The following is a 24,302-nucleotide window of genomic DNA, read 5'->3' on the forward strand; positions in this document are numbered from 1 at the left end:
GTAAACTACGATGTCTAACAGGCTTCTTCACAGATTACTATCGTCTGAACCATCATATGCAGAGACTCTGCAGCATATGCAGAGCACACACTTTGTGTCTGCCCCGCTGCAGACAGAATCAGGTTTTTAGAGTTTGACATAGCCGCACTGTCACTATCTGACCTGGAAGATCATTAACCATATGAACGAATAGGCTTCGTTAAGAAGCTGGGTTTATTTGGTCGAGTGGGAATAGATATGAGCCACAATAAACCCTCGCGAGTTGCGGTGGAGGGGCGAATAGACCCAGTCACTTTTAACCTAACCTAACTATGTTATTTTAATTTTTTTACAGTTTGACGTTAGTGCAGTAACTATACTGAATGTTTTCAAAATCCCCTTTTTTAATTTTTCTTAGATAGAGAAATACAACTGATACAAATGAGTAGAGTTAATGACTTCTTTCAGAATTTGAAGAGATATATTTTAAAATACTCATAAACATAAATACCGAATCAAATATTATAAGTTTTGGTCTTTAAAGGTGTAATTGCCGTTACTTTTGAGATGATTTGCACCTTGCTTTGCACAATCTCTAGCCAAAATGTCAACTCCGTATATCTCTCAAAACACCACTCATTGCATTCTCAACTAAAGCATTCATTTCTACATATTACCACGCATTTTTATTTTTGGCGCAGTGCGTACATGAGACTTCCTCCTGGGTGCAGCGCTAAGGCCTACCCTCACCTTTCTGGAGTAAAGCGAGCGAGAAATGCAACTTCCAACCGACACACATTTCATAAAAAACTCTATCTACAATCCCTCGTTTCACCTGACGTGCCACAAGCCCCGATTCAGGGTCTCGAGCTGGGGAAGTTTCTTGATCTTCTCTCGTCCCACCGTAGTGGTCCTCGTGCACCCGTACAAATCGATACACTTCAGTCTACTTAGCGATTCCGACAGAACTATCAGCGACTTGTCCGAGATATTGCTGCATTGACCGATATTGAGAGTCTCCAAATCATGCAACGTATCCGCGATTTTCACTAACCCCTCGTCCGATATTTGGCACGCACTCAGGCTCAGGCTGCGCAGGTTGAACAGTCCTTGGGAGATGTGCACCAGAGCCTGGTCGCCGATCTTGTCGCAGAAGGAGACGTCCAGAGAGCTTATCCTGGAACCGCCTTCTGCTAGGTAGGCCATGCCGATGTCGGAAATGTTGTCGCACGACCTCAGGTTCAGCTCGCGCAGGTTCGGCATCTTAGCGAGGTGTTTCAGTCCGCTGTCCGTTATGCTGATGCAGAAGCTCAGGTTAATGGATTTGAGGGACGGCAGGCCAGTTGCGTGCCTGAGGGCTTCATCGGAGAGCCTTTGACAGTCCTGCAGACCTGCAACAAGGAGAAAGATTGGGTTAGTTCCGTTTGAATGAGTGGTATCCAGAAAGTTATTCAAAGAACCATCAGACACTTACCTAAATACTCTATCGGCTGATTCCCCAGCGCTAAGTGACTGATACCCTGATCACTAATGTTCCAGCACGATCTCAGGTTCAGCCTTTTGAGCTTCTTGAGCCCCCAAGCGATCAACACGAGGCCTGTGTTGGTTACTCTGCAGCAACCTCCCAGCTCCAACACTTCCAGGTTCTTCAGAAACTGGGCTATCCTGCTGAGTGAGTTGTCCGAGACTTGCTTGCAAAGAGAGAGATCCAGCTCTGTCAGAGAGGGGAATTCGTGTATGAACGCTTGGGAGATGTTGGTGTCTGTTACATTGAAGCAGCCGCTTAGGTTGAGTGAGACTAAGTTGGGGATGCCTGAAACAAAAGAGAGATGTTTCAGAAAGGGGTCCAGCTGGTTATGGTTCTCCTGTACAACTAGGGAATACACGATGGAAAGTAACAGGGCTTATAACTGTTCCTTGTAGTGTTCCATACATAGAACCTCTTATCAAGGTACAGGGAAAAATACATTTTGAAATAAATTTTGGTAATTTCCGTCATAATTGTTGATACTCATGCTATGGATTCATATGATTAATAATATTATTTTATCAACTGAATTATATAAAGAAACTAAAAGTAACTAATATTGACGAAGACAATTATTGATAGAAATATGTATTATTTATTCATTTTACGTGATGAATGAAGCAGAGGAAAGTGCATTTAAAATTAAACAGTTTAAACAGATCGAAGAATACATCGAGCTTTATTTTAAAATGCATATGACAGGGTATATGTTTTAGGCATTGTATATAATTGACTCATTTTATGGATTATACAGATATTTCACAAAATACAAATGCAAATCAGTGGCAAAATATTTTGCATAATAAACAATGGTTTGCAAACATTCCTTGGTTCAACTTTAGGGTCTCATGACCCTCATTTGAAGAACAAATGTAGAGTTTAGAACATTTTTCGAACTACTGTATGAACTGTATTATCCATTCAGAATCAAAACAACCCCATGCCAGTTTTTTATAGAAATTCTACGGTAACAGACGGTAGATCAAAAACAGAAGATGACCTGAACCCTGAAGAATACTGTGAGTATTTCTCACCAGAGATACATCTCATCAGTGGTGCTATGCTGAACTACGAGTGCATTGCTAAAACGACAAGGCTGAGGAAAAAATAAGTTATATAATTTTTATTTACTTATTTATTTGTAATACAATACTCTACAGAACATAGCCCAATTACAGAGCAGGAAATAACAGAGTATAATGAATACATCACAAAACAGGTGACTATAAAAACTACACATTCTATATTTATAATAGGTGACAACACAATTATTTTAGGAAGTGGGATTTTATATCTGACAATTTGCAACTAAATATATCTGAATTATCGCTAACAGAGAATTCTCCAGAACATTTGTGCGAGATGTTTTCATATAGAAAGTACTCGGGTGTCTGGAACACATTCTAGGAATGCAAATATTAAACTTTTCCAGTAATGTTGGGCAGTCAACTATGCTTTTGATAATTTTATAGGTTAGTACAACACTATAATATTCACGCCTTTTTTCGAGACTGAAAAAGTTATGCTTTTGTAGCAATTCAGAGTGGGTTGTTCCTATTGGAGGATTAATACCATCAGTTTTTAGGCTTAGCAGTTTTAAAAATCGGCGTTGGATTGCTTCTATTCTATCTATATGATATTGATAAAAGAGGCTCCACATAACTGACGCGTATTCTAACTTTGATCTAATGAAAGCATAGAATAGAGTTTTTGAGGTCGAAGTTTGTTTGAAATCACGACTGTTACGTGCAATTAATCCGTACAAACGACAGGAGGAGGTTACAACATTATCGATATGCCTAATAAATGATAGTGCAGTGTCAAATGTGACGCCAAGATCAGTATATGTTTCTGGTCTCTCTAGGAAAACGTTTTCTATTGAATAATCAAAGATCAAGATGTTCGTTTTTAAACTGTAGGACATGACCTTACATTTATCTAAGTTTGCCTCGTCCTAAGTTTGCTAAGAGGTTCACACAATCATCTATGTTCTCAACGAGGCAGTATAGTTTTAGATCATCAGCATACAAAAGGAAATATACATCTATAACATCTGCAATATCGCTAATGAAGATATTGAAGAGCAGCGGTTCCAGAGTTGACCCTTGTGGAAGAAGCACTATATTCGGTAGATTTGACTGATCGATAGGACTGAAAAAGTGCAATTGAGGAAAGGATAGTAGATTTCTTGCGATGAAGCCATGTAGTTCAGGAATTATTACGAATTCCTTAACTTCTCTAGGATTCCCTAAATGAATGTGTGAGGAATGAAGCAATTTATTATTATTATTATCATTAAAAATCGTCCAGACTCCCGCTGAGTTCCTTAAAGTTTAATTAAATTTATCAGGGTACAATCTGAATAATAACTGAAGCAACACCTAGCACCAAGGTTTCTCGATAAAATATCGAATTACCAGCTGCCTCCCGTAGGGCCTGACAAAAAAAAGCTTTAGCCAAGACCAGAACATATGCACATCACACACCTAGTGTCTGAGAACGGCCATCGAACAGCTGTTGGCCACGTCAAAGATGGAAGACAGAAAACAGTCGCCTCGGATATAGTCGGCAGGGTTGCCAATCCAGATTCATCAAAATCACTAGTAAACAAATATGTGAAATCTCCACTTTCGGAGTCCTCACCTTAATGTTGGGTTAGGATTTCATTTGGAGCATATGTATTTTTTTCTGTGTTGGCTACTCTCTTCAATTTGTCATTAGTTTCAGTTGTACTACATTTTTTGAGTGTTATTTGTTGTTTGAAAGTTGTTTTCATTGTATCCACATCAAAAAAGATTTTGTTTAGAGCATATTTATTTTTTCTGGGTTGGCTATTGTGTGCCTGTGTCATTACTGTCAGTTATCATACGTTTGTATTGTTCATTTTAGAGATTCATGTGCTGTTGGGAAACTACCGTATAAATTGTTCGTTTGAAGAATTGATTCATATAAATAATCATTTGTGAAAAATTGAAAACACAATCAATAACTTATGGATCAAGATCAACCTTGTTGTGACCTGAACACAAAAAAATCACCCTGTATAATAATAAAATGATAATGAATACTTATCAAATAGTAAAAACATTGTTTCGAATCCTGACACAAATCCCCAACAAACACTACAGACAATAATTACACATCGGCAACCCTGATAAACAAAGAACCATGTGGTTATTTGCTGAGGCCTTCTTAAACTTTTCATTCGTCACTTTGCTGTCCCGAAAGGAAACCAGTAAATGAAGAATTGTTTATTTTTCGAGAGGAATGTCACAAGAGAGTCGTTGGGAAATTATACGGGGTGGTCAAAATGTTTTGTGAAGCATATTTGTCATATTTTTGAAGCATATTCTTTGTGGAGGAGTCGCCTCTTCTTACTGTTTTTTGGGTTCAATACAAGCCAGTGGACTAGAATAGAGGTCTCTAAACTTTGAAGCCTTCGGGCCATAATGATTTTTTCAGTTTGTTCCAAGGGCCAATTTTTGCCTTTAACTATATTTCTAGACTAGGATAGTCGCAAAGTGCGTGACCTAAGCAAACTTACGGTTTCTACATTTCAATTAATATTGTGTATTGTGACACTTAACGACATCTAGTGGCGAGTAGTGGTACTATTTACTATATTTTTCAGCTACTCGCTAGGTGGCATTATGCGTAATTAAATATTTGGAATTACCGCGTTAGTTCGAGAAAGTTCTGGTTCTAGCTAGTGTATTCCGATCACCTCGAGATGGCAGTAATAATTGCATATAAAAAGACTAGCGGCGCAACTGCGAGTTAGTCTGCGTAGGAAAGGCGAAGGAAGCGAAACTGTCTATTGTGAAATAGAGTAACACCAGTCAATAACAGTATTTTCATTTGACTTAATGTTTATATGTGTGATTTGTTAGTATGGAAAAGAAGCGAAAAATCGACAGAGAATACAGAATGTTCCAAGAAAAATGGAACTCTTAGTATTTTGTGATTGAGTCCAGTAATAAGGCGCTATGTTTAATTTGTAATGAAACCATAGCTGTTCTCAAAGACTATAACATTAAACGACAATATGAATCGAAACATCTTCAAAGTTACTCCAAGTATACAGGAAGTTTGCGGAAGGAAAAATTTGAAGCTTTGAAACGCGGACTCGAACGCAGCAATCTTTGTTTACCAAAGCGAATACTGAACAAGAGAATGCAACTCGCGCCAGCTTTCGTGTGGCTCTTGAAATCGGAAAACGTGGCAAACCGTTCACCGATGGAGAAATGCTAAAAGAATGCTTGATTGCAGTAGCCGAAGAAATATGCCCCGAAAAGGTAAATTTATTTAAAAGTATCAGTTTGTCAGCAAACACCGTAGCTCGGGGGGTGCAAGACATCGCAGAAAATATATTTCAACTGTCTGACAAAAATGGACATCATGAGTGGTTTTCTCTAGCATTGGATGAGTCAACGGATGTGTCAGATACTGCTCAGATGTTGATTTTTATTCGCGGAGTAGATAAAAGCTATGAAGTGTATGAAGAACTTCTTGATATTGATAGTATTCACGGCACGACAACTGGGGCAGATATTTTTAAGGGAGTTGAAAATGCCATTAACAAAAAGATCCTTCGATGGAGAAATTTGAAATCTATAACAACTGATGGAGGCAAAAATATGTATGGTAAAAATAAAGGAGTGGTTGCACTTGTGTCAAAGGCTGTAGAAAATGATGGTGGTTCAAAACCATCAGTCTTACATTGTATCGTTCATCAACAGTCCTTGTGCGGAAAATGTTTGGATATGTCTGAAGTTCTAAAACCAGTCATATCAGTTGTTAACTTCATCAGATCCACTGGGCTGAGTCACCGACAATTCCGCGAGTTTATTCAACAGATTGGAGAAAATAATTTACCATATCATATTGCCGTACGCTGGCTTAGTTGCGGAAAAGTCCTTAAGTGCTTTTTTGAACTTCGAGCAGAGATCGAAATTTTTTTGAATGAGAAGCAGCGCCCTTTTGTCGATTTAGAAAATAGTGAATGGATGTGGAAGTTAGCCTTCTATGTCGATTTGACAAATCATATGAACGAACTGAATTTGAGATTGCAAGGAGAAAATCAGCTTGTCCCTGATTTATACACCAATATCAAATTCTTCAGGCAGAAAATAATACTATTTCAATCGCAATTACGTAAAAAATGTTTCACACATTTTGAAACATGTGAAATATTCAGCCACACTACAGAGACTGAATTTCCCGTCAATTTGCATACATTTGCTCGTGGGTTGTTTTCTGTTTTTGGTACTACTTACTTGTGTGAGAAAACGTTTTCCAAGATGAAGTACACAAAGAATGTTTACAGATCTCAATTAACCGATGAGCATCTTAAATCTCTTTTGATAATTGGTACAAGTAAAATTGATCCACAACTAAAAAGTATTGTCGGTGGAAAATCACAATTACATAAATCTCATTAGTGTTTTTGTTTTACTGTGATTCATTTCAATTATTTGTTAGTTATTAATATGCTCAAACTTAGATACTTAAGTTTAGTTTTCTTTGTCATCATTTCTGTCGTTAAGTTTTACCTTGTAAGTAAATAAAACCGAGTAATTATCATTCTGTGTTTTCTTCTTCAACTTATCACAGCAATAGTAACAACAATTAGGTAATCATTGGCTGTCGCGGGCCAGATTGATGACAGTAAATCATTGGCTGTCGCGGGCCGGATTTGGCCCGCGGGCCGTAGTTTGGAGACCCCTGGATTAGAACAAAGCCTTGGCAACCTCCTTACTCTCATAAGTATTGGAGAGACTTTTTGCTTTGTAACTATAACGTTGGTCAATATTAGGTAATCATCTGGGTTACCCAGCGACTATTCGATAATTTCGTAAGTACTCCACTAATTATAATAATTATAAAGAGATTAGAATCGTCTGGGATTTGTCTTTATTCAGATTTAGCTCGTTACGTGACAACAAGCTCTCTAATTTCACTTGTTTCGTCTACGTATTCCTGTGTGTTAAAAATATTTACTTCGACGTTTGCTACAACTTTCGGCAGAGATGTTTGTGTTAGATTGAGGACGATGTGATGACATTTTAGGAATGACAAAGAAAGTGTACACTTTCTGTTTCAACTAGATACATTTGGTAAAAATTACATTGTTAATTTTAAAATTAATTAGTTCAAACAGGTACGAGGGTGATAAATGTTTTCGACCTAACAAAAAAACATGCCATTTTTTCAGTTTTTTTAAAATTTTTCAAAATAGCTTCTTTTAAACTTTACACACTTCTTCCAGCGACGCTCCCATCTCTGTAACCCGCCCAAATAGTTCTCCGCGTTTTCTCTGCAAAATAATTGTTAACGAATTTGTTTGCCTCTTCATTTGACGAAAATCGCAATTTTTAGATGAGGGAACAAAAAGTCACTTGGGGCTAGATTTGGTGAGTAAGGCGGATGGTCGAGCAGTTCGAACCGTAATTCGTGGATTTTCGCCATGGCAACCACTGAGGTGTGAGACAGGATTTTTTCTCTGCAAATGTAACGGTTTTCCCCAAGTGCTCCCTTCAGATTGTCAAATAATTATGCGTAGTATGCTCCTTTGACGGTTTTTCAGTTTTGAAGATAATCAAATAGAATAACTCCATGACTATCCCAAAAAACAGGTTTGGGTGTATATAGTGTAAGTTTCATCCACAGTAAATAATTGGCGCCAAAACTCGGATTTATTGCGTCTAAACTACGCCTCAACTTCGCCAACAGCTTTCTTATGCCTAAATATTGATTTAATGTGTGACAAACACATTCCTTTGACATGTTGATAACCTCTGCTCCCTCTCACTTTGATTTCCCGACCGTCTAGCACCATTTGCGCACTTTGGCGATATTTGAATCATTTAATAGATGTCGTTCTTAGTATGTGACTGTGAAACATCATCAAAATAATATAATTTGTAATGGTACATCTGCCAATACCGATATTAATATAGGATCAATTTTGGGCCCAGTTCTTTTTATTTTATACCTGTGAAACTGCTCTATGCCAACTAACTTCTTGGTTCAATCAAATCACTCTTTATTTCAATGCAGACAAAACTAACCTTGTGAAATTCCATAGTCATCAGAAGGAATTGGTAGATGTAGATATAATTTTAAATAATACAACTCTGCCTATAAATAACAGCTGTAAATTCTTAGGACTATTCGTTGACTCAATTTTAGATCTCATCTCTCCACTATATATTCAGAAATCTCAAAGTTGTTTTGACACAGCAACAATTAATAAACTTATAATACGCACAAGTGGAAAGTCGACTGAGGTATGGTATTTGCCTATGGGGACGTCCTCTTATCACAAAAAAAAATCATTAGGTGCATTGCTGGTGTAGAAAAAGACTATTCTTGTCGAGAACTCTTCAAGAGACTTGAAATTCTGACCTGTACAGGCCTCTGGGGCCTGACCTGTACAGGGATTTGTTTTTCATAAATAATGAGTTCCACGAATACAACACACGTTGTGTGTTGGTCTAAAATTCCTCAGTGAATACCGTTTTAGACATTTGCAAAGACATCTTCATGCAAATCAATTATCTCTATTTGAAGTGATGGCTTTGGTTTGGTTTGGCTGGTTTTATAACCCCACAACTTTGCAGACACATCTGTCGATTCTGCCGCTACATCAATTTCAAATGGCGATCTAAGAAATGGACATAGTTTGCTTATCTCTGTGAAGTCTTGGAATCATTTCATAAATACTGCAATATTTTCTTCAAAGTTTTTTTATATTATTATTTTATAAAAATCCTCATTACATTTATTCACTCTCACGACTTACTACATACCTTATGAGTAATTTCCAGGGCATTTTAGTCAAGATTCAAGCAGTTTCAACTTTTCACACTATCACTGACTTGACTTGATATCTTTTCTAGAGGTCAGTTCGAGGGTCATATGCCGTATATCTAATCCGCCAACAGTTCAACTCACTTCCTGTAATTATTACCCAGTCAGGCAGTGTAGTTCTGTAGCTTGAATATAAAAGAAATATCCAATGAAATATTCGTAGTGGCAAATACATGCTCGATTCTGATTTGAAATTCATTCCCCATCTTAGTCATTTACTCACGAAATCCTACAATAGACATTGCTTGAATCGATCAATACGGGATTTAGTTATGGAGATGTTGTCCATGGAAACCTACAAAATTTGAGCATAATCGCATTCAGAAAGTACAAAATTTCTGTTGTCGATTTATATTTTGAATTGAAATGGTAGACAATGTCTAACCGTAGACAGTATAATTTTTGTTTATTACTGTGTAAAATGAGGAAATTCAAAATTCCTCCGACTCTCTACAGAAAACTACACAGTAAAAAATATTTGAGTGTAATTTTAATAAACGAGTTTTCACAATTAACTCCGATTGAATATAACACCAAAATATTATAGATCTGCCATATTTATCAAGATGATGATAATATGGTGTAACTTGTGTTCCATTATGTAGTGATTAATCCAATAGCGGTGTTTTGTACAGTTTGTGAAAGAAACATTCACAAACTTTCACATATTTTAGTGTTACCTTAAACGTGGTATCAAAAAGTACACCAAAGTCATTAAGTTACACTAATTTTATTATATTATGACAATTAGGAGTAAATATCATACGCGAATGTGACATAATCTTGATCACTAAAATGTTAATTTGTAAGAAACACCATATTTTTGCAGAAATAAACATTTCTAGGTGTTATTTTTATAAGGACTTTATATATGTGTTACATTTAGTTTGGGAAAAAAATCTGATCAAATTAATTAGTGGGCAGTTGGAGAGTAATTAATATCTCTCAAAATATGATGCAAAAATTGTGTGCATTTCATCCATTAGGTACCTACTAGTGGCACAGAGTGGTACTTCAATTCACTCATTTGGTTTATTATTTATTGACTGACAGCGGTGCCATACCTTATTTGGCCAATATTTTTCAAATAGCTCTATGGAGTTGAGGCCACAGAGCTACACAGGCCAATGCATGGTGTCTTCCTTAACAAAATTGAAGACCTTGGCTAACCGAAGCACCTGACCTTTGCTTCTCTCAGGTCGAGTGCTCCAGGGTATATTGAATTCGTTTTGGGAAATGAGAAGTGCCGAATTCATTGAACTATCCATCTTTACCCCCTCACGCTGACACAAGCAAATAAGCTTGATGTAATTCTTCTCGACCATCAAAGTGAAACGATATTAGTCGAGTCGTGAAATATCGAAATTTACTCTTCGTACTTCACGGACTCTACCCAGATCACTCCGTTAAAATTATTGTTCTGATTATTGGAGTCTTCTTGGTGGAACGATGCCCTCCCTAATCTCAAATCTTAAGATCATATCTGCTTGCCGCAATACGGCAGAAATCTTGACTGGACAAATGCAGAAGGCTGTCATTCTTGGCTGAGGGCACATGATTTTCGGATCCAGTGATCACTTACCCCAAGCTGTGCGAAGTGGTCATTTTCCGGCGCTCCGAATGGGTCGGAGCTTCGTGGAAAGGATCCCACCGGCACAACCTTTTCGGTATTAAAAAAATTATGTAAATTATGTTTTTCTTGAATTGATGGCTATAAAACAAATAAAAAATATGTGAACCCTTATTATATAAACCAATCAATACTATGACTAAGTTCAAAAATCTTGTTCATAGAACAATTTTTTGCTCTTCCAGTCAACCATAGATTTATAAAATTAATAAGCAACGAAGCATTCCATCCATAATCCAATATCAGACAGAGGTGTTTCGATCCATCACAGGTTTCATCATGGACATCATCATCATCATGGACACTAGGAAAAAGTTTTGGCTCAGGTTATAAAATTACCAAGTGGTATCTATCGAACAGTTCACATGTTTCCTTTGAGAAAAATGTTTCCTGAATTTGAAACCTTCAGGATTTCTGTGGAATTACTATTTGATAGAAGAAATTATCATTCAATTAATTTTTCTGAGGCTGGAATACAAAGTGAACAAACACTTAATTTATATAGGTACCAAAACATTTATTGAACTTTGTTTGACTGAGGTCTTATTATTTTCCTATTTTACTGGCAACACTGTAATAGCGGCACTGTTAGGATCGTATCAAATCAGTCAGACAGCCGTGGACTTCACAGAGTTATACTAAATTCTACACTCGGACGTCTGTTTGTAAAAAATTCGCTATTGCAAACCAAATATTGTCTGTGCTTGGTTGGCGTTATTGTGTATAGTGAAGTAGGATACTGGCTATCAGACATCTTGAAACTTAAAACTTCTGGAAGACATTTCAGTAGTGTATATAGAAAACGCTATCAATTCCTATAAAATTTATCCTACAACACATTCAGTCGGTAGTCGTGTTTTACATCGCAGTGGTGCATTGCATTAGGTAGGTATTCAGTTTCTGTGGCAATAATTGTTCCTCTGGTGGAAATTCGAACAATGAAGTGCATTAAAATCAATTTTAGGGGGTTGAAAAGTGGATAGTTATCGATTTGGTTCCAGAAGAAATCAAATCTGCAAGTAAGTGTTTCTTAAATTATATTTTACATGCTTAAGTCTACTCTCTCAGCGAATTATGGTTGGTATAATATTGATTTCAAAGATGTACTCGAGTCAACTTCTAGGTTTTGTAGGTGATTTCAAAGAACATGTGCCTAATTTCAAATTTTTCCGTTAATATTCCGTTAATATTTTGCCTAAAATGAAAAATGTTTGACTAACAACCAGTTTGTACCTGCATAAAATCCGATTCAGTGTCAACCAACACTCCTAGGCGTGGTTTAACACCCCCTGGTGTAGGAAAGCAAAATGCCGATTCAGAAAATACACTATCATTTACTAGAGTACACCAACTATATTTTATTTTTATATTATGGCAGTTTTCTGCAAGTTTTTGTCTTTGTTTCAGTAAAAAAAAGATGGGTATTCAAAGTGAAATAAAAATTTTAATGAAAGATAAAGACTTCACTGAAATTGATGACGATGTATTGAAATTTTTCTGTAAATCTAAAGAAGAACCTTATTTGAGAATATTTTTAGATTCTGATCCAATTTCCGAGACCTTAGCTCCTTTGGACATATTGTCAGGTGAATAATACATTTTTGTTCCAATATATTTTCCCACAAAATATAATTTAGATATTTCGTTTGAATTCGATATTTTCAAAAATTTACTGTGACTTTTTAAATAAAAAAATGAATTACAAATACGGATGTCTTGGTTTTGTAGATTCGACTATAAAGGCAATATGTGATAATGATATATTTGATGGAACTAATAGCTCTACATCTACGTTATCAATTAGCTCCAGAATGGAAAATATTTCAGATGTAGATGTAAGTACTTTCTAAGTATAATTAGGCTTTCTTTGCCATAACTCAGTGTTCACATCATTGTTATAATTATTATTTTGTAGGATCTACAGACACAAATTATTCGTGGTGGCGGGCAGTACATAATAGACCAGTACCAGAAGAATAAAATGTTGACTGACAGAAGCAGAATACAGTTAGTAAACATAGTTGCAAATGTGTTTTATGAAAAATATGGGAGTGCAGTACCCAAGAGCGTAAAAATGGAGTGCGCAAAAAAACTAGTTGAAATTTTCCCAATGTACAAAAATTTGGAAAGTTCTACGAGGGGTTACGTGAGTTCATAATTGATGACTTTTGTGTCTAGATATAAAATGAAAATGTAATATTTTAGGAAATTTTTTTCAACCCTAGCACAAATGGAGGGTATCTTGCAAATCGGCTGAGAACTCTAAATAGAATATAAGAAATAGAGAGAAACAATCCTCCTGTCAAACACCTTCATGACCAGAATGTTTCGATAACTTCAGAGGAAATGAATCTTACTGAAGAACTCCAAGAAAACTTAGATATTCTAAAAGCAATTCCATCCTCGGAGACGAACAAAATAAAAAGTTTATTCTTTGAAACATTTGAATACTGTAAAAGTTTAATAAATAAAGGTTCTGCAATGGAAATATTTCCAAAATTTCATGAAACAGTTGGTTTGGTAAGTATACTTTTGGTTTTAACAAAAACTGTATAAGTACAATCATGTTTAGATTAGTTTATCGGTACTTTCATCCAGAACTTTCTTGTTCATTCCCAAATCAAATTCAATTAACAAAAAATTGTTTTCTTTTGCAAAATTTATGTTTTGAATAAATTTTCAAGTAATTCATATTTCAATTTTCAGATTGAACAAGAATTTCTGCTAATGTTCCCCTCGTACATTGCCAGTTTTAAGGCAAACTATTTAGATGCTATAGAAAAAATTCTGAAAATATTTGAGAATACCTCTAGAAGTCGTTTGCGGTTTCAATCGTACTATACAGTCGTTTTTTGCCCTCTTGAAAATGCTCCCACCATCACCCAAGGGCAAGCGAAAGAAGGATATTGCACCAACCACGAAGGCTTTTGAAAAAGTATTAATATTTCATCAGATAAATTATTTTTTTTTTATTTTCTAACCAATTCATAGTACAGAGAGAGTAGATAGTTTTGTGATGGATCAGCGATAAAAATAATTCCCCGTAGAAATAATTTTACTTAATATATGTTGATAATAGCACCCACCATCTCATTTATTTTGAATATACTTAATGTTAAGAGTTACAATAACATTATTGAAATTGATCACGCCAATTCAAGGTGATACAATTATAATAAAAACTATGTATACAACTGTATTTTTCTCAAATAGAACTTATTTTATTTCAGATCTCCTTGCCGTTAATGGAAACAATTGAGAAAACCTCAAACACTCAACCTTACATTATTGCAAAGGGCAAGTCAAAACTTTTACTAGAAGAATTTCTAATTGCATTGGATGGGAAACTTTTACCAGATGTGTTCACAACATTCGAAGATTCTGTTAACTATTTGATGAAGGTACATTTTGTTTTCCAAGTGAAATACGACTCAAGTTTGGAAAATTTATATAAATTTATTCAAGTTTACTTTTATAACATAGACACTGAAAATGTTTTATTCAACTCAGCTATACTGAAGCTAAAATGTCAGAGGTTTGAATTATTGATATTTTGATTTGAAATCATGTTCAGTTAGGTTTTCTAAAGACCTATTTGTAAACTATGAAAACGTTATTTTATTTGAGGAAAATATGTTTCCCACAGATACATATTTATGATAATAAATGGAATTTATACATGATTTATGTTTGTTTTTCTTTTTTCTTTTTCAGGCGAATTTAATTTCTTGAGTAATTCTTTCGAATTCATACCACAACCAGCGTTTTTCTAATATTTATCATTTTAATGTATTTCACAAGTACATTAAATTAAGTTGAGAATAACACCAAATATTTTTACAGAAACACTGGTGCTGGTATGAATTCGAAATAAAAAAGATGAATTTTGCACCAGAAGAATATGATATAATACCATCTAGTGCAAATATACACCCAAAATATTCAAAGAGAGAGACGTGATTCACTCCAGAATAGTGCTTTTTTACACTGAGAAAGTGCTATAAACCACTGTGAGGAATAACATTTTTGAAGCTGAATTTAAAAAAAAAACACTTGAATATTAAAAATATTACCATAAAATGAAAAAAACATCACCAGCTGATGTAAATTCACACCAGATGTAATGTAGATTCACACCATTGTTTTGTAACATTTCACCAGAATTGAGTTTTATCGCACTACAAAAATGTTGAATGGAACTTTTTTGTAGTTTATACACACCAAAAATTGTTGAATTTTACACCGAAATTTTTTGTAATATTCACCATAAAAATTTGAAAAAACACTGAGTGAACACAAAATCAATAAAAGAAATATTAATTTAAAATAAAATATGTGTTGTGAATAACACCATAGTTGGTGTGCCCTGTGATCTTTTCAGTAGTGTAAAATATGTCAGTGTTATTTGTCACTAAAAAAATGAGGACCTATATGGACACCAGTCGGTGTCAGCTGGTGTTAGATGGTGTAAAATATTTTTTACAGTGTAATACCTAGGTCGATTCTTCATTCATCAGATGTAAGAAACAAATATCATTTGCATGTATAGTCGAAGTAAACGATATTGTGCATATTTAAAGTGATGGTACTCTCAAAGGCCAAAAAAACGAATACACAGAAAGCCGAACTAGTCCACATGACGGTTCGTATTGGATAATTTTTACTAAACGAGTTTTATGATTGGCTGAAGAGTCATAAAATTTAATTTAAAGTCATGTTACGGTGACGAATAGAAATTGGGGATGGTTATCGCCGTCGTGTTCAGTTCAGGAACTGATCGCGATTTGAATGTTGAAATCCGATATTGGTGCAGTTATAATTACTCGAAATGTTTGTTATCTGTTTAAAATGTGGCGTCTTTGGACAAGTACTAATAATAATAACGAGTGTGATAACAATGCAGACTTTTTTCAGTATAGTGATTCCAATAGCGATGGTAAACAATGCGAACAAGAGATACCAGTGAATAAGATTCGGATGCATTTGAATATTGAAACACAGAGAGTATGTTTCATTGTATATAAGAATCTACATCTCAAGTTTCGTTTCGAGGAAAAAACCTATTACAAGCAATACCAGATTTGACCGAAATTCAATTCTCAACTGTACGTAAAATAGTCGAAAACAAACCTTATGAACTTAAGACGCGATATGACAGGGGATTACCTAAACCTTCAGATGTTCATCTGATAAAATCATTAAAAAAAAACGATATATGACTGTTACAAAAGCAATGAGATTTCTACAACCGAAATCATAAGAAAGAAATTGAATACTTCCGGCCATAACGTGAGTTGCTGTGACACACTAGTTCCTAAGTACGACCTAGACATCATTGAAATTGATGGTATTGAGGAACAAGAGGTTGAAAATACTATTAAGACACTGAAACCTAAAGTAGCCATTGGAATCGATGACATTCCAGACTACTTTTTCAAGGTTTACTGTGACTTGTTAAAGCAACCACTGACATTGATATTCAATCTTTCTCTGAAAGAAAATCATTTTCCAAGCTTTCTCAAAATTGGCAAGGTTACCCCCATACACAAAAACGGGAATAAGAACAATGTAAGAAACTACAGACCTATAACAGTCTTACCAGCTTTGTCGAAGATATTTGAACGGGTAATATATAATCGAGTATACAATCATGTGGACTCAGAAATAATCGACCAACAGCACGGCTTTATTCGTAATAAATCTACCATTACCAATGTATGCGCATTTAGTAACTTTGTTATACGGATGGAATAAAAAATGGCTATCAAATAAATGTTATATACACTGACCTGGCCAAGGCATTCGACAGAGTTAACCACGATGTTTTGATCCTGAAATTAAAAGCATTCGGTTTCACAAACAACTCACTTGATTTCTTTCACTGCTATCTATCCAACAGAATAAAGTTCGTACTGTTTAACAACGTATCTTCCTTCAAATTCACAGCTACTTCGGGAGTTCCGCAGGGCTCGATTTTGGGACCTCTCCTTTTCGTGTTATTTATTAATGACATTTCTCAGTATATCGGGTATTCTCAATTTCTCGTATATGCCGATGATCTCAAGCTCAAGAATTGAAAGCGAAAACGATTCTGATATGATTCAAGATGATCTCAATAATCTATCTACTTACTTTTCAGTATCTGACCTATCTCTCAACGAAGCTAAATGCAAAATAATGAGTTTCACACGAAAGAAGTCACCCACTACCAAGGACTATTTCATTAATAATACCAATTTACAGAGAATTAATGAGATGAAAGATCTCGGGATCATTTTTACTGGTGTGTTCAGTTTCTCTGGGCACATTGAATACTTAATATCTGAATATTATAGAAAAATGAGATTTATTTCAAGATCTAGCCGTGAATTCAATCACGATACTTGTTTGTTACTCTTTAACTCCATTGTTCGTTCTAAGCTGGAATATGGTTATGTCGTTTGGAAAATCCAAAGATCTTTTTATGTTCTGAAACTATAGAAAAAGTCCAGAAACGATTATTAAGAACACTCTTTTTCAGAAAACACAATGTTTGGCCTTTATTTTTATCATATTCTAGCCAATTACAAGAATTTAACATGCCACCTTTGAAAGACCTTCGTGAGTCCTCGGAAGTAATTTTTGTTTTTAACATTCTCAGAAAACTGAAAGTACCTGAAATTCTCCATAATATTGAGTTTATTGTACCTGACGTAAGACTAAGAAGAAGACTATTTCGTATCTCAAACAATTTGTCTCTTCTGTCTCGAAACAGTTAACAAAATGGCGAGGAACTGTGAACTGGATATATTCAGTATTACAGAGGGACAAATCCTCCGAATGCTCAAATGTGTCTGAATATTTCTACGGCCATTTTATTATTTACTGTTTTATATTGTAATATTTTATATAGATTTTAACTGTATCAATGGTGTTCAATGAATACTATATGTAAGTAAGGAACTTTCGATGAAACTGTACATCATGTAAGTGGAAACCATTCTGTTTGTTGTTCAGTATAAATAAATTTATATTCTATTCTATAATCAGAAATGATTATTGAGTGAAGAAATTAGTTAGCTCCCTAACTAAATTATTAAAGGAAGTTGTTGTTTGTTGTTTACTATACCTTTTTCAGAAATCTTTCACCTACTTATCCTTCAAAATGCACAATTCATTCCTTATCAATTGGCTCCATTTTTCTGAATATCAGTTTAATCACTATTTGAAAATCAATTTTCTACAACAGCCAGGATAAATTATAAAATAAACACGTTATTACAGATTACTACTTTTGTATTTTGATAAGAATGTTTTTGTAAAACATTACTTTTCAACAACCCTTCCTATTAAAACTCTACAAATAGTCAATAGTATTTTGAGAATTTTTGTTTGCGTGCTAGGCGACATTTTTGAGGTCAAGTGGAAGAGCAATTGAATGATGACTTGTCATCATGCAAATTAAACTTCGCCTTTTGTCTTGATATAACAGTCAAATTGTACTTCAACTAATAACTTTTCATATCAAAGAAAAAAATACGAGAAATCCTGACATTTTTCATATACAGTTTTCCTTGTAGTTCCTCGAACTTTGTTAATATGTTTTTGAAAATTGGATTTGGCGTTGAATAAATATATAAATAAATAGATAAGTAATTTGCTTGAAAATGCATTTGAAGATAATAAAGACGATATTATTATCATTATTATTATTAACTGTAAACTTAGCTCAAGTGCAGGAAAAAACAGATTCAAACAGGAAGCTTAGGCTAAACTTCGCCTATTTGATGTACGAAAAGGAAATTAGGACGATTTATTATTATTTCTGCAATATGCGATTTTTTTCTCGTAAAGTCAAAAAATTTACTGAAGATTTACAATTTTAGCACATGGGCTATAAGCAGGTTTAATTAATTTTACATTTGTTATTTATGTACCTTATACTTTTTTTATGTGAAAGTTAAGGAATTCATAAGTGTTTTGTCACACTGGTCCGTTATTCCTTTTACAGTATTAGTGAGTATAAACATATTTCAAACATTTCGGAAAATCACTTTGGTTTCAACATTTTTATTTTTATGAAAGTAATATTTTGGCTGTCCACTTTTCCATCTTTATACAAAAAATATGGGAAACTTCCCTAAAGAAGGAAGAAAGCATATTATAAAAAAATCGGCCGTTCCTTAGTGCGACTCTGTACAAGCAGCCTTGTCTGGGAGATCGCGTGCACTATGCATGATAATGTTTTGGAGCACTCTTTTGCTTAGATGGACAGAGGATAATCTCTCCGACAGAAATATATCCCTTTCTATTTTCATTTCATAATTAGCTTGTATTTTTACTAAAACATGGCTGTTTCTATTTGTCGAAGAAACAAATAAGCTAGCCCGGTGAACTCAAAATACAAAATGCAGGAAAGTTTTGAAGTGGTTGATATGATTTTATTATGATTCGAAAGAAACAATGAAAGAACAAATGAAATTGAAATGAATAGCTAAAATATCAATAATATTAAACAATAGATAAAACGTGAGAGAAAATATAATCAAAGGAATAAAATAATCAAAATAGAAAGTAAAGATGAAGACAGAGTAAAAAATAACTGAAAAGTTAAAATAGTTAAAATAAAATAAGCAAAAAATTTGAAAATAAATTAAAAATGATTTCAAACAAAGTTACTTCACGACGTTTCGATTGTTAGTATCTGCAATCATCTTCAGCGCATCACCAAACTTGGTTTGAAATCTTTTTCAATTTATTTTCTAATTTTCTCCATATTTTCATTTTATTCTTTTCATTTTTCAGTTATTTTTTACTCTGTGGTCATTTTCATTCTGTATTTTATTTTATTCGTTTTACTGTATTATGTTTTATTGCTTGTAATGCACTGTTGGGAACCTTTGGTGTAGTAATGAATATTCATGTTTTAATGTTTAATATAATTGATATCTAAGCTCATTTTTGTCTCGTTTATTAACCCTGTTGAAAATTTTTTTGCTCCACGATTAAACTGAATATTTTTATTTATTATTTATAATTCATGCACACGTGGCACAAAAAAAAATTATGTAAACATTCTTTATGTGTGGGAGGGATGAAAATATTTTGAGAATTAAATTTCAACTAAGACCTATTTTTTATTTACTGTTTTTTATCGATGATTTTTACCAAATTTACCGTCGATAATCTCAAATGGATAGAGAGAATAAGAGCCTGAAATGAGGCTGATAGTCTGATTAAACAAAATGATTTTTTCTGTGATATCTTCATCAAATCAAGAGTAAAACATTTGGGAGTAAGTACAAAGTAATCTTGAAATTATGACCTGAAAACAAGTGTGAAAATTTTAAGTGATTTTGATAATTTGACCCTGGTAAACGAGATTGTAAATTATTAAAGATTTGAAAGATTATGGAAAACTCTTTCAAACTCTATTTTCACCGTTCAGGTAAAAATAATTCGAAGAAAAAGAAATAAATAATCTAAAAACTATAGCTCAACCTTCAGTCTAGTAAAATCTTCGGAAACATACCTATCTATGAATAAGTGGAAAAATAAAGTTGCTGAACATTAACTTTAAATTTGAAGTTCGTCTTTTGGTAAAAGACTCATTTTTGTCAAAAATTACTATAATATATACAGAATAACAAATACCTACGAATTTTGTTCTTGCTTATCTAGTTCGATAAAATGGTCCTATCTACAATTAAACAATTGAGAAATATCCACTCTTTTCTGGAACGAAATATTTTTAGGCTGAAGATTGCAACTACAGGTACAGGGTGATTAAACCCTAATTTGTAAATGCTAGGTAGGATCGAGGATACTATAAATCCCGGTAATGCAATTGAAAACACAAAAGGAACAATCACATAAGCGCCTTATCCATCTCTTTCAGATTATAATTAGAATTCACATATATGAAAGTTTCGGGTCATTAAATGGTCCCTTTTACACTTAGGTACTTCTGGACTGCCATTGTTGTTGTTTCATTGTAAAACGATTGAAACAATCAATCGATTTGGCAAAATAAACAGAAATTTGACGAGAATAGATTTTTTTTGATATTCAAAGAGATGTTTTCTACTATCATAAAAAATTTCAGCTGCGGGGATCGACGTTATTTTCTGGTTTCAGTCTATAAAAGGCTTCGCCATAAAAGCGTCAGGTATTTATTTGTATATTGGATTGAAAACTTCCAAAGAAAAGAAGGAAACATAGTTTTTGTATACCCACACCGGAAAAGCTGACAGAAAAGTCAGTGATTTCTTAGTAAATTGCCATAGGGAGAGTAGTTGTTCCTTGAACATAGTAACTTATTCTTTAATTTCTTTACATTGTAGACTGAATTGTGTACTGTCGCCTGTTTAAATGTGAAATTACTATTTCGATTTCTATTCAAGAAAATCTTTGATATTAAAAGTCGGGAAGAAAGTCTTCTTTAAATTTCCTATGGTAATGACGTGTTTTTCCAAATATCTTCTTATAACCTATATTTTCAGAATTCTTCCAATATTGAAGGAAACTTGATTGTGATTTTTTTAAAATAGGAATCTAATTAGGAATGGTTTGAAGGTTTTTGAATTCGAAGTGAAATGATTTCCCCCGTGATTTTCCCTACCAATACGCCAATTGGGTGAAGGATCGATAGTTTCATGGTTGATTTTTAAGTAGTATTTGCTGCCTCAATATAAAAAAATAGTTATGCAAATGCACCTTGCCAGATATTTTGTCATTCTTCAATGATAGATTAATGAAGATTTCACTCAAAATAGTAATATTTATGTGTTCAATTGTTACTTTTATTTTCGGTACAATAATCGTACCAATTCAGAGACCATATGCCTCAAAATAAATGAAAAAAGGTATACAATCAACAGGAATTTCAACCAAAACAATCGCTTTTAAACCACTTCTTTAAAAAGTAAGCAATCACGGATTATCATAAAAAGTAGCTGTCAGCGGTTTGTCACTTTTGGGAGGGGGGAGTCCTATTACTCAATTGACGTTAGCGCCTGTCAAAAATTTTGAGTTGACTGCGTTTGTCTCACTCTTTTTTCTTTTTCTTCTCTACATTGAGGAACGAAATACTTAATTGGCAAAAAACATGATGATTTTTTTTTCTAGAATTAGGAGCTAGTGCAATACTGAATACCGTTTCGTTTTATTCAACGAAAGTCATTTTTTGTGGAGGAAAAAATCAGTTTTTATCGACCTTTTTTTTTTGGGTAATTGTTACCTTCCACAATCTGAAAAAATATAAAAATTATAATGGAGAACTTTATACAAGTGTAGAAGGGCAAACTTTTTAGTTTACCCCGATAAGTTACTGCGTAAAAATCAAAGTATTTTTCACAAAGAAAAATCTTCTATTTATCAGTAACTTGTATTTCACAATTTTGCCTATCAAAAAAAATTATTAAGAAATTATACTTATCTTTTACGTTTTGGAGGCCAAAATCTGCCTCCGTCTTCAGAAATGGATAAAAATTCGAATATATACACAGTTATTCCTTTTTTTGAGAGCTTATTTCTTTACTTCTTCGACAGATGTCAAAGAAGTTTTGAAATATGAAATTATGTCAGTGTTGTTGATTGACAACTGAAATATTCGATGTAATACAAGGTACTCTCCGATATCAGTTTGTTGCCATTTCGCCACTATCCAAAGTTTTCTTCAAGATGGTTAGCCAAGTACGGTCTATTTCTAAGGAGCTATTCGAGATACAGTTCTCTCCAGACATGAGAATATACGCTGATTCTTTTAGCTTACGTCTCTTAGAATGAGGCTCATTGGTAATCTTTCTTGTCCTATTCCATTCCACCCGGTGTTCACCGTCTGATTATAAAATGTGTTGTGATAATTTTGATCCTGTCAATTGTCTATTTTTTATAGAATCTCGATGTTCATTCTCACGCACTTTCAATGGTCTTGAGGTTTCACCAATGTAACTTTTACCACAAGAACAAGGTATTTTATAAATACAATTTTTTGTTTTTTCTTCAGTGTTGTTGGGTTTTGTATGTGTGAGTATAGATTATAATTTTTATATTTTTTTAGATTGTGGAAGGTAACAATTACCCAAAAAAAAAGGTCGATAAAAACTGTTTCGTTTTATAATAACAAAAAAGATTTTCATCTTTGATGCGGGATTGAAATGAATTAAACTTTTTGATTGAAACGGGCTTTCGTTATTTTTTTCCAGAATGAATATAGAAACTATAGTTTCGATGAAATACCGAGTTTTACTTTCAAAATATGGTGTGAAATAAGTGAGTTTATGATTTTAAACGTACAGAACAGAGTAGTAGTTACTGCGTGTGTCAAATCCTCCCACAAATTGTGTCCCAACCTACTCAGTATTCGGAAAACCTGGACATTCCCCTCCCCATCCTTCCTCACTCAAAAAAACTTCCACAAAACATTCAAAACAAAGTAAAAACTCGTCCCAACCTTGTATGACGTCCCTCAACGACCTCCTCATCGACAGCACCTGAACCCTCTTGATCCCGCGTCGCACCAGCGACGAAAACAGCGCGGGGTTCGCCCTCCGCAGGTGCAACTTGGCTTCCACACCCCGCCACACCGACTTGTTGTACGCTGCTTCCCTCCAGGAGGTACACACCTGAGCAGCCCTGCCCTTGTCCCTCACGCTGAGGTTGCTGAAGATGATCGCCAAGATTTCGGGGTACAGACACGAGATGTGGTTCTTCCCCCGAGCTCCGGTTCCGGCTCAGGGGGCTCTTCTACGGGCTCCTCTACGCGCTCCCTCTGCCAAATGAAGTCCTGGACATGGAACCTGCTGGTCGGGTGGTGCGGAAGATGGTACGGCTGGTACCTGGTTCGTTGGTGTTGTCTGAACAGCACCGCCGTCGTCAGCAGCGGCACCGGCAACTCGGTGAACATCACTTGCGTGGGGTCCTCCATCACTATCACACTAACCGTAGCGTCTACGTAACGATCGCCATGGTAACTGAGCGAAGTTTCTCTCACGAACACTCGGAGTATACTGGTTAATCGAGAGCGGCGTGCTGGTTGCCAGAGCAGAGACTGTCGCTTGCGGGGCAGGATTGGCTGGCGCGCGCACCACGTGATAGAAGAGGCACCTAATCGGGTGGAGAGGTGGGCGGGTCGGAAAGGGTAGCGCCATGGATTGAGGGGTGGGGATTGGGGTGGTGGGGAGAAATATTTGGTTTGGATATTTGTGTGTACCGGGTGTTTCGTGATTGGGGTGAATGAGTACTGTTTCGGACGAAGCATATACAGTGTCATCCCCAAAGTATGCACCATATGGGAAACTCATTTATTAAGGG

General features: G+C 34.8%; 2 protein-coding genes across 5 annotated transcripts; one reads left to right on the plus strand and one right to left on the minus strand.

Annotated features, from left to right (window-relative positions):
* Ppa (F-box and leucine rich repeat protein partner of paired) lies at positions 1–24,032 on the minus strand. Its single transcript, XM_023170173.2, is given in 4 exon segments — positions 1–1,370; positions 1,454–1,792; positions 23,443–23,701; positions 23,704–24,032. Coding segments are annotated over 4 exon segments (1,371 nt in total). The 5' UTR covers positions 23,917–24,032; the 3' UTR covers positions 1–810.
* On the plus strand, positions 10,546–14,538 carry LOC141482725 (uncharacterized). Of its 4 annotated transcripts, none has more exons than XM_074176434.1 (6): positions 10,546–12,028; positions 12,417–12,595; positions 12,738–12,844; positions 12,925–13,155; positions 13,215–13,529; positions 14,240–14,538. In XM_074176434.1, exons 2-5 carry the CDS (start codon positions 12,427–12,429, stop codon positions 13,284–13,286), a joined length of 579 nt encoding a protein of 192 aa, XP_074032535.1. In that variant the 5' UTR covers positions 10,546–12,028; positions 12,417–12,426; the 3' UTR covers positions 13,287–13,529; positions 14,240–14,538. The 4 variants fall into 4 exon arrangements, 3 of the variants coding, with proteins under 3 accessions (XP_074032535.1, XP_074032533.1, XP_074032534.1); XM_074176432.1 differs by lacking the exon at positions 14,240–14,538 and adding an exon at positions 13,716–14,219; XR_012465685.1 differs by lacking the exon at positions 14,240–14,538 and adding an exon at positions 13,716–14,220 and having other exon boundaries at positions 11,975–12,028; positions 12,548–12,595.
* Positions 24,033–24,302: the final 270 nt, after the last annotated feature.

This window comes from Leptinotarsa decemlineata, unplaced genomic scaffold, assembly GCF_025532065.1.
Source record: "Leptinotarsa decemlineata unplaced genomic scaffold, Ldec_3_MD MMD2_tig00001719_RagTag_RagTag, whole genome shotgun sequence".
In the NCBI taxonomy this organism is placed as follows: domain Eukaryota; kingdom Metazoa; phylum Arthropoda; class Insecta; order Coleoptera; family Chrysomelidae; genus Leptinotarsa; species Leptinotarsa decemlineata.

Excerpts from the sequence above, each read along its gene's own strand:
- LOC141482725 (XM_074176434.1), top strand. The coding sequence starts at position 12,427 with ATGGGTATTCAAAGTGAAATAAAAATTTTAATGAAAGATAAAGACTTC. Across the intron at positions 12,845-12,924 it reads AAAATATTTCAGATGTAGAT|GATCTACAGACACAAATTAT; the intron begins GTAAGTACTTTC and ends ATTATTTTGTAG. Across the intron at positions 13,156-13,214 it reads AAAGTTCTACGAGGGGTTAC|GAAATTTTTTTCAACCCTAG; the intron begins GTGAGTTCATAA and ends GTAATATTTTAG.